This window comes from Lupinus angustifolius, chromosome LG05 (genome assembly GCF_001865875.1).
Source record: "Lupinus angustifolius cultivar Tanjil chromosome LG05, LupAngTanjil_v1.0, whole genome shotgun sequence".
NCBI lineage: Eukaryota > Viridiplantae > Streptophyta > Magnoliopsida > Fabales > Fabaceae > Lupinus > Lupinus angustifolius.
In genome coordinates this window covers 3,817,941-3,828,738 of record NC_032013.1, presented here as the reverse complement: position 1 = coordinate 3,828,738, position 10,798 = coordinate 3,817,941, and the positions used below count along the sequence as shown (strand labels likewise).

The following is a 10,798-nucleotide window of genomic DNA, read 5'->3' as shown; positions in this document are numbered from 1 at the left end:
TTTTTTGTACTCAGGAAGAAAAGGAAATTCCTTTGCGTTCAAAAGTATAAATGTGAGATAGTTTTTTCAGGTCAACTTGCCCGTTCATGTGGTTGTGTTCCTTTATTTTACTATGAAGTGGATTTGTGCATTTAACAGCATCAGATTGTAAAATGGGGCAAAGCAATATGGCAATATTCATGGTAAATGCCAGATGGCTGGTTTAAAGTAGCATCAGGTTGTAAAACTTGTAATAGTTCATTTTCCTGAGTTTGTTTTCCTTTTTTATTGTTAATTTTTTAGCACATTGGAAGTGCAGTGTTACTTCTTTCCTGGGCATTACTTCATTTTTGGAATTTCTGTTTCCTAGACAATAATGGACCATGGTGCTTTTTCTAGCCGACAGCTGAGTTTTTTCTCTTGTTTGATTTAAAATAGTTAAAATACATTTCCTAGTTGGATGCTGACACAATGTTTGGTGTTTGATAATTATCTTCGAAGTTATTGGCAAATACTTCATAGCAACGTTTATTTAATTGTTAGTTTTACTTGGAGTTGTAGGAGTAAATAGTGATGATCTTCAGTACCAAAAAATAGTGATGATCTTCAGTACCAAAAAACAGTGATGATATGATATTCACAGAAATTTTGTACCAGAAATTTCTGTTAGTTTATTGTCTTTAATTGTTTCTCAATGGTTTTAATACCGACCGTCACCTTTGGCCTTGTTCCATATAACACCACAATTGCCATATAGTTATGATATTTGGCTTGTATCTGTTGCCGTTTGTGCTTTTGGAAATAACTAGTTAATAAAACAGAGGGAAGAGGCTACTCATTATGAATTTACCCCCTGAGCTTTTAAAACGTGCAAAAATACCCCTACTAAAACTCTGGTTCATTTTTCAAATCGTTAAGTACATGAAAACAATTTCACTTGAAGTACCCACCATGACAGGTTGTGGCCCTAAGCATCCATATAGATATGAAGATACAAAACCAAACCAAACAGTTAATGCAAAGTAGCTTTTATTTGTGAGAGCCAATGAATTAAAATAATGAAAGAACTTCCAACTACATCATAACAAGACATTGGTTAAGTGATGTAAGGTCTTATTGGATTTTAAGGTTGAAGGTCCAATTCTTATGAATGATACTTGTTGGGAGTGGCAGTCACAAATCGCAAAGTTTTTTCTCTAAAAAAGTGAGAGGATATCTTTATTAGTAGTGATAGCAATGTGGGCATTGCTTGCGAGCTAGCTTGCGTTGTTCGCAAAAGAATATGGGCAGAACATCATATTTTTACCTATTGCCTGGTCCATTTGCCCGTTTTATTAGCGGGCATTTTAAGTGGGCCGCCTGTGGTCATTATGTATGCCAATTTTTTGTAAGCCCTACCCAATCTCCTAACTTCATTCACCAATTTCACCTCACTCAATAGACCCAACTAGAAATTATATCCACAATTCCACTGTCACACTTCCATTCCTTTTAGTGTTAAATTCACTAATTTTTAATGTTGACTTAAATATTGACAAGTTAGTATTGAGTCACAATTTTTATTTTTTAGTATAAATAGAAAAATGTCTGCGGGTTGTCCGTATGCCTATTTAGTCGTTTTAAAACGAGCAAAACATGGAAATTTATCCATTAAACTTTTATGGGTATGTTTATGCCCGCATAAGTTTTGTCATCTATACATTATTAAATTACTTACGTGTTTTGATTTTGGAGTTAATATTTTAAGGGTTATCTTTAATATGTAGTAATAATTCTCTTTTTACTTTATTATAAGGTATTTCATCACCCTATGGATAAAAAACTAACTTTTTCGTGGTGCATGGTTGACCTTGATAAGTGTCGCTCACAAGAATCGAATATTTAACATAATATAATACTTTAGGATCTAGTGAGACCTTACATGACTAAACCAATATTTTATTAGTATATTCTTTTATTTAGTTGTAGTTGTAAAGAGCATAGTTATGAAACATTTACATTTGATTGTTGAACCAAAAAATTGGTGAATTGATATGACACGAAAATTATACTGATAATTCAATCATTTTAGTTAAAATTGGCAAAAATTAGTTATATCAACATGTTTCATTTAAATTGTAAGGGTCATTTTGATTATACCGATTTATTTTCATTTAAAACTACATAATTTTAATGAAAGTGATTTAATTTTTAGTAAAATGTTATTGGGAAGAATCAAAATACAATCATTATCTCATTATTTATATCTACATAATATATATATTTATATATTTAATTTTATTGACATAAGGTTTAATTAATAAATCATCAGTTGAACTATTATACTATTAAACTAGTATCTTGAAAGGTTTAATGACTAACATAATATTAATAATACTGGTAGAGAAGCTTATCATGTATTAATTCTTCCACGCCCACATAGTTATTGTTCCAACTTTTGAACTTGTCAAAATTTCTAGATGAAGTACATACTAGATGCTTCTTATGAAATCATACAGAAGCAGAAACTTAAGAGCACAATAGCTAGCACAGATTTTTGTTTTGTTTATGTTTTTGTTCATTGTATGAAACTATCCAAGTATAAATTTATAAGAAGGTTAATGAGATAATATATAATATAATAAAGCAGCCTTCCATCTTGGCTTCTCTTTAGATAAATGATGCAGAATAAAAGAGATTATGCTTAAGGTAGCTACGCACACACAATAGACAACTGGGGTTTACTATTGACGAATTATTATTATTTTTAAAAATATTTGAAGGGAAAAAAACTTGGGGATTGCAGAATACGAAAGGGTCTCCTACTATTTTTCAAATACTCTAACTTGCCTTAGTGATATGTGGGTTTAGAGACAAACTTGTCCATTCACAGTTACTTCCGGTAACAATTATATGGATTCATAATACAAAATTCATTCAAATTAAATCTATCTGTTAGAATTAATAAATTTAAATAGACATAATTCAATGAATAGTGTTGATAATGGATGGACTCAAATCCATCTATTATATCCAATAAATATATCCATTTGAATAGATATCGAATCTTTCCAAAAAATAAAAACAAATTTTTTTCCAAGTAATTCAATATTAATATAAAAATTCTCTCTCACATTTCTAAGCACACAATCCCACATACATTATAAAAATTGAAATTTGAAATTTGATTTTAAAAAGTGATTTTAACGTTTCATTTGCATTGTTGTGATACTAGTTTCACTCCTTATTTTTCATTATGCACAAAATTTGGTCAAAGTCATATGATCATATATATTGGAATATGTTATGTCATAGGATCACTTATGATACTAATTAATTCTTTAATGCTCAATTCATTCATGATTGAGAATTACCTTAAAAATACATTGTCCTCTATAATATAAATTATTACACTTAATGTTTTTGTTTATATATATATATATATATATATATATATATATATATTATATAGATTATGAGTGTGAAGGCAATGAGGATTATTTGAAGTTTTTTTTAAAATCACTTTTAAAATTGTTTTTATTTTAAAAAAAAAATAAAAGTGTTTTTATTTTTAAAATCACTTTTTAAAAATGTTTTTTTAAATTGATATTTAAAAATGCTTTATTAAATTGATATTTAAAATGCTTTATTAAATAATAATTTAAAAAAAAATTTCTTCAAATAATGCTTTTCTAAAAATGTTTAGTTCAGATTAAAAAAAATGGGTTGAACATTCATCCATTAAAATGGATACATTGATAGAATGGATGAATCCAAATTCATTGGATATAGATGGATTGAATAATTTAAAAATGTGATATAATGGATTTATATGGAATGATGGATAGTTTTTCATTCATCCATTAGGATCCAAATCAAATTCATCCAAACTCATCCGATTAACACCCCTATGTGATAAGTTGACTAGAGATAAGTTCATCCAAAAACAAATATATCCAATGAATAGGACATCATAGATTTCATTGCTTTAATCATATAAGTCTATATAATCTTCACTTGTTTAATCATTTGAATTTATTTCAAATAATTAACATTTATTTAATGAGAATGTTTGTCTTTTTCAACTTGTAGTATTTATTTAAATATGTTTCTTGATAAGAAAAACTCATTATTATCATAAACACAAACTTTATACTATGATAAATTAACAAAAAAATGAAACTGAATTGTGCACACATAGAAGGAAAACCCAAATAACAACTTTATCATGTGCAAAACAATACCTTTTTATGATCAAACTTTGTACTTTGATCATAAAGAAGTATTGTTTTGCACATGATAAAGTTAATAGCCAAAAGAACTTCTCATAACTTTGAGATCAAAATATTAGACTCAATGGATTGCTCAGAATAAATGTAACCTCAAAACTATTTTCAAGACTCATTGAATCCTTGCATTACATGTTGTCTAGATATCAAACTCAACAGAAACATCACATTAAATGATATCTCTAAATGAATGTTTTGAAGATTGTTGAAACTTTTGTAAAGACATTTAGGAACTTCTATTTTAGAAGTCTGCTTCTGAAGATTCAACCATTCATCCATGAGTACTGGAGTGATCTATTCATTGAATATAAAGGAAAGAACAAAAATGAGAAAGAATTAAAAAACACTTTATAGGATATAGAATACATTTTAGTATTTATATGCATTCACACATTGAGTTGTGAACTTATTTGATCATAAAGTTTCATATCCTTACACATAGCACCTTAGTAAGTTTCAAACTTAAAATCTCTTTTTGAGAGAAAGAGTTTGGTGAGGCTTGATATTAAAAAATATTTGCCTAGAGAAATGTTGAATACTTGTCCATAGATGTATTGAATACTTATTGCGTGAAAAGGTTTCAAATACTTGCAAACTATTCGGAAAATAGTGAGTAAACTATTTTGATAGAAGAGACTAGACATAACTCTTTGTGTGTAAGAGTAATATAGAATAAAATTATTGTGTGATTTTCTTTCCTTTATCTTTTATTGTTTATGTTCAAACTAACAATGAGATTTTGAAGGCATTAATCTTTCAAAACAATTTTCAAAAGTACATTTGATCTATAAATATTTGTAATAATTACAAGATAGAAAAGATTTTGAATATTTCTTTAACCGAAGATAATGATGTATTAATTTTAAGCAATATTTATTTTATTTAACATTAAGATTATATATCGGAGGGCATATCAAAACAAAAAGATATACCAAAATCTATTTGTTTTACACTTGAACAAACCGAACCAAACAAACAATCTTTCTTTACTTATTTATTTTTAGTTTTTATAGAGACAATAAAAAACCCTTCCATCATCAAATACACAAAACCCTAACTGCCACTATAAATAACACCACATTCTCCTCTTAACCTCTTTCTCTTCCTTTTTTTTCATCTTCCATCTCTCAACAATGTTAGAAATTAAAACCGCCAAAACTCGAAGGGGGAAACGTGAACTTGAAAAACGTGCTCCAAAACTCGTAAGCATTTTTCACATCACTCAATCTCTTCTTTTCACTTTCTCTTTTGTTTTCTCATTATAATACATGTTAGGTTTATTGAAATTACACTTATTACTCTTTATGATATTTTTGTTGGTGTATGAATGGAAACTTGAGTTGTGTGATTTTGTAATTTCAACAAGTTTCGGGGTGCTATTGGAAATTTTAATTTGTTGTTACTGATTGATTTTTGCAGGTTGAGTCAGGGAAGAAGACACTTATACTGCACGGGACAAAGACTAGTGGAGTTTTGAATGCTGTTTTGACACAGATTTATCAACTAAAGAAGGAGAGCGCAGTGAAATATAGCCGAAAAAATGAGAACATTAAGCCATTTGAAAGTGGAGGCGAAACTTCTCTCGAGTTCTTTTCGCTAAAAACGGATTGCAGCATCTTTGTGGTGAGTTAGGTTGATTAATTTCGAAGTCTAGACCCTTGATTTGTTTTGTTTATATGGTACTTGTTGAAGAATAGGGTTATACATTTTATAAATGAATGAGATTATTGGAACTCGTAATTGCTTATTTGTAATTCTTACTTGTCTAATGAAATAAAGAGTTTGGATAGCTATTTAGGAGTGTAATAATCATATTCTTTTTTACTATTTAAGAGTTTGGAGCATCTTTTGTAATTCTAGGCTTTTCTTTGTATTGTTACTATTGTGAAACAAAACCGTTTTCGTCATTAATGTCATATTTTGCATATGGTGTTTGTGTTGTGGTAATTGAAGTTTTTGGGTTCCTTTATGCTTCTACTGAACCTTTTGTTTCATAAAAAGGATTAGTTAACTTTTGGGTTCCTTGTGCTATCAAATTCATGACACCAAATTGATTTTACTTTTATTTTTGAGTTCTCCTTGCTCGTGTTAAAAATGAAATCTACCCTCCTTGACATGTTCACCATCTTTAAGCACCTGTATTTTCATGGTTTAGAATCTGGACCATTATATATTTCTTAAGCTATTTGAACTTTGTGATTTCTGGAATGAAAAAACATTTTGTTTGATGTGGCATCAAGTGAAACTTCATTTATCTTCACTTTGTGTTAGTATAACTAGTACCTTGTAATGCATGACCTATTTTGTTGAATTATAGAAAAATAATTTTTTTAGATGATAGCAATTGACATTTTAGTATATGCTTTGGCCCATCTCCCTCTTTAAATTGATTGAGTTTCTTATTTCGCACATTAAAGTCCAAAATACTGCATATACAGCAATTTCTCACTGGTATTTTCTGATTGTGTTTTGCAGTATGGATCTCACTCTAAGAAGCGGCCTGATAACCTCTTGCTCAGAATAAATGTAACCTCAAAACTATTTTCAAGACTCATTGAATCCTTGCATTACATGTTGTCTAGATATCAAACTCAACAGAAACATCACATTAAATGATATCTCTAAATGAATGTTTTGAAGATTGTTGAAACTTTTGTAAAGACATTTAGGAACTTCTATTTTAGAAGTCTGCTTCTGAAGATTCAACCATTCATCCATGAGTACTGGAGTGATCTATTCATTGAATATAAAGGAAAGAACAAAAATGAGAAAGAATTAAAAAACACTTTATAGGATATAGAATACATTTTAGTATTTATATGCATTCACACATTGAGTTGTGAACTTATTTGATCATAAAGTTTCATATCCTTACACATAGCACCTTAGTAAGTTTCAAACTTAAAATCTCTTTTTGAGAGAAAGAGTTTGGTGAGGCTTGATATTAAAAAATATTTGCCTAGAGAAATGTTGAATACTTGTCCATAGATGTATTGAATACTTATTGCGTGAAAAGGTTTCAAATACTTGCAAACTATTCGGAAAATAGTGAGTAAACTATTTTGATAGAAGAGACTAGACATAACTCTTTGTGTGTAAGAGTAATATAGAATAAAATTATTGTGTGATTTTCTTTCCTTTATCTTTTATTGTTTATGTTCAAACTAACAATGAGATTTTGAAGGCATTAATCTTTCAAAACAATTTTCAAAAGTACATTTGATCTATAAATATTTGTAATAATTACAAGATAGAAAAGATTTTGAATATTTCTTTAACCGAAGATAATGATGTATTAATTTTAAGCAATATTTATTTTATTTAACATTAAGATTATATATCGGAGGGCATATCAAAACAAAAAGATATACCAAAATCTATTTGTTTTACACTTGAACAAACCGAACCAAACAAACAATCTTTCTTTACTTATTTATTTTTAGTTTTTATAGAGACAATAAAAAACCCTTCCATCATCAAATACACAAAACCCTAACTGCCACTATAAATAACACCACATTCTCCTCTTAACCTCTTTCTCTTCCTTTTTTTTCATCTTCCATCTCTCAACAATGTTAGAAATTAAAACCGCCAAAACTCGAAGGGGGAAACGTGAACTTGAAAAACGTGCTCCAAAACTCGTAAGCATTTTTCACATCACTCAATCTCTTCTTTTCACTTTCTCTTTTGTTTTCTCATTATAATACATGTTAGGTTTATTGAAATTACACTTATTACTCTTTATGATATTTTTGTTGGTGTATGAATGGAAACTTGAGTTGTGTGATTTTGTAATTTCAACAAGTTTCGGGGTGCTATTGGAAATTTTAATTTGTTGTTACTGATTGATTTTTGCAGGTTGAGTCAGGGAAGAAGACACTTATACTGCACGGGACAAAGACTAGTGGAGTTTTGAATGCTGTTTTGACACAGATTTATCAACTAAAGAAGGAGAGCGCAGTGAAATATAGCCGAAAAAATGAGAACATTAAGCCATTTGAAAGTGGAGGCGAAACTTCTCTCGAGTTCTTTTCGCTAAAAACGGATTGCAGCATCTTTGTGGTGAGTTAGGTTGATTAATTTCGAAGTCTAGACCCTTGATTTGTTTTGTTTATATGGTACTTGTTGAAGAATAGGGTTATACATTTTATAAATGAATGAGATTATTGGAACTCGTAATTGCTTATTTGTAATTCTTACTTGTCTAATGAAATAAAGAGTTTGGATAGCTATTTAGGAGTGTAATAATCATATTCTTTTTTACTATTTAAGAGTTTGGAGCATCTTTTGTAATTCTAGGCTTTTCTTTGTATTGTTACTATTGTGAAACAAAACCGTTTTCGTCATTAATGTCATATTTTGCATATGGTGTTTGTGTTGTGGTAATTGAAGTTTTTGGGTTCCTTTATGCTTCTACTGAACCTTTTGTTTCATAAAAAGGATTAGTTAACTTTTGGGTTCCTTGTGCTATCAAATTCATGACACCAAATTGATTTTACTTTTATTTTTGAGTTCTCCTTGCTCGTGTTAAAAATGAAATCTACCCTCCTTGACATGTTCACCATCTTTAAGCACCTGTATTTTCATGGTTTAGAATCTGGACCATTATATATTTCTTAAGCTATTTGAACTTTGTGATTTCTGGAATGAAAAAACATTTTGTTTGATGTGGCATCAAGTGAAACTTCATTTATCTTCACTTTGTGTTAGTATAACTAGTACCTTGTAATGCATGACCTATTTTGTTGAATTATAGAAAAATAATTTTTTTAGATGATAGCAATTGACATTTTAGTATATGCTTTGGCCCATCTCCCTCTTTAAATTGATTGAGTTTCTTATTTCGCACATTAAAGTCCAAAATACTGCATATACAGCAATTTCTCACTGGTATTTTCTGATTGTGTTTTGCAGTATGGATCTCACTCTAAGAAGCGGCCTGATAACCTCGTTATAGGGAGAACATATGATCACCATATCTATGATCTAGTAGAAGTTGGGGTTGAAAATTTTAAACCCATGGAGTCATTTACTTATGATAAAAAAATAGCTCCAAAGGAAGGGTCAAAGCCTTTAATTGCATTTATAGGGGAGGGATTTGAACATGTGGAAGAACTAAAACATTTGAAAGAAGTTTTGCTTGACCTTCTTCGTGGAGAGGTGCATCTTTTCTTCTCTACTTTCTGTATATAGTGTTTTTGCCAACTGGAACAGAATGATGAACTTGATTTATGCAGGTTGTAGAGAATTTAAATCTTGCTGGGGTGGACCGTGCATATGTATGTTCTGCTGTATCTCCGAACAGGGTGTTTTTTACACACTGTGCATTGCGGCTAAAAAAGTCAGGCACCATTGTGCCCAGAATGGAATTGGTAGAAATTGGCCCTTCCATGGATCTGGTAATTCGCCGGCATCGTCTTCCTAATGAAGGTTTGAGGAAGGAAGCCATGAAAATTTCGAGGGAGAAACCAAAGAAAAAGGTTTGCACAATGTCTAAATCTGTACGTTATGTAGTAATGTCAAACGAAGTTGTATGTCTAAATTTGTACTTGTTTCTGTTTCTCACAGGAGAAGAATGTTAAAAAGGATGTTTTACAAGGAAAGATTGGAAACATTTATGTCCCAGATCAAAAGGTAAGAAAGACTAATTGTTCATCACATCAAACTGTTTGAGCCATTTATATCATTTGAAGTACATGAACTTTGCATGTTTACTTTTCTTTTTCAGTTCACTTAAAGGATACTAACCAATTGAATCAATTTATTATTGTTAGATTGGAGAAATGGCTTTGCCAAATAAATCAAAAGGAGTGAAGAGGGAGCGCCGAGAAGCGAAGCGGAAAAACCAGGGTGATGAACATGCCAAAAGGAGGAAGGAAGATGCTTGAATCTTGATATATTCTATATTATACATGTTGTCTTCCCCTAGGCTTTTGATTATAAAGTGATCCATGTAAGATCAACAAATCATATTAAACTGAATGTTTTTTTAGGTGTCGTGAGTTTTCTTGATTTCACCTATATGGCGAATTTTGTCCTCATTCTATTCAGTGTCATTTCCCTTCAAATTTCACCACACTCAAAACTACCTTTACATGCAAATTTCATGAATCAGTTCCCAGTTTCCATTGTTGGTATATTCATAAATGCAAGATGATAATATCTTTGTTTCTAAACTAATAGATTATACCATTTTTGTTTGCAGCATTGCTTTCTGTTTGAGTCTGCTGTTTTCAAATTGAACTTAACCAAATCTGAAACAGTTTTATACATTTTATTATTGGTATACTTTTGTGGAAAAGTTTCCTACTCTAAGTTCAAGTATTTTTCCCCATACAAATATGGTGCTAGGCTTGAACAAGCATATGCTGCAAAGGAAACATAGATTTGGTATATTAAGAGGATTATCGATGAGTGAAGGATTGGTATTCAAATTTTAAAAATTGCAGCATTAGCATGATTACCTCTTGGTAGAATACAAATATAGTAGAGATTTCTTTAACTTACAATTTAAGAATCCAAAAACACATGGACAGTAGATGTTCAGTGAA

At 30.0% G+C, this 10,798-nt stretch overlaps 3 protein-coding genes across 4 annotated transcripts in view; all 3 read left to right on the top strand.

The window, feature by feature from the left end:
• The window catches only part of LOC109347524 (pre-mRNA cleavage complex 2 protein Pcf11-like), a 9,304-nt gene extending 9,175 nt beyond the window's left edge, over window positions 1-129 (top strand). The window contains exon 8 of the transcript XR_002107609.1: window positions 15-129. The gene's annotated coding sequence lies outside the window, so the exon portion shown is untranslated. The remainder of the gene's footprint in view (window positions 1-14) is intronic.
• LOC109346941 (ribosome production factor 2 homolog) lies at window positions 5,306-6,863 on the top strand. Its single transcript, XM_019586680.1, has 3 exons — window positions 5,306-5,449; window positions 5,667-5,870; window positions 6,723-6,863. The coding sequence occupies exons 1-3, from the start codon at window positions 5,381-5,383 to the stop codon at window positions 6,861-6,863; spliced, it is 414 nt and encodes a 137-aa protein (XP_019442225.1). The 5' UTR covers window positions 5,306-5,380.
• Window positions 7,735-10,361, top strand: LOC109347525 (ribosome production factor 2 homolog). Of its 2 annotated transcripts, XM_019587429.1 has the most exons (7): window positions 7,735-7,888; window positions 8,106-8,309; window positions 9,162-9,407; window positions 9,485-9,727; window positions 9,816-9,881; window positions 10,022-10,169; window positions 10,200-10,361. In XM_019587429.1, the coding sequence occupies exons 1-6, from the start codon at window positions 7,820-7,822 to the stop codon at window positions 10,133-10,135; spliced, it is 942 nt and encodes a 313-aa protein (XP_019442974.1). In that variant the 5' UTR covers window positions 7,735-7,819; the 3' UTR covers window positions 10,136-10,169; window positions 10,200-10,361. The 2 variants fall into 2 exon arrangements, with proteins under 2 accessions (XP_019442974.1, XP_019442973.1); XM_019587428.1 differs by having other exon boundaries at window positions 10,022-10,361.

Coding starts and splice junctions, on each gene's coding strand:
- LOC109346941 (XM_019586680.1), top strand. CDS start 5,381: ATGTTAGAAATTAAAACCGCCAAAACTCGAAGGGGGAAACGTGAACTT. Junction 5,450..5,666: donor AAAAACGTGCTCCAAAACTC/GTAAGCATTTTT, acceptor TGATTTTTGCAG/GTTGAGTCAGGGAAGAAGAC. Junction 5,871..6,722: donor CGGATTGCAGCATCTTTGTG/GTGAGTTAGGTT, acceptor TGTGTTTTGCAG/TATGGATCTCACTCTAAGAA.
- LOC109347525 (XM_019587429.1), top strand. CDS start 7,820: ATGTTAGAAATTAAAACCGCCAAAACTCGAAGGGGGAAACGTGAACTT. Junction 8,310..9,161: donor CGGATTGCAGCATCTTTGTG/GTGAGTTAGGTT, acceptor TGTGTTTTGCAG/TATGGATCTCACTCTAAGAA. Junction 9,728..9,815: donor GGGAGAAACCAAAGAAAAAG/GTTTGCACAATG, acceptor TGTTTCTCACAG/GAGAAGAATGTTAAAAAGGA.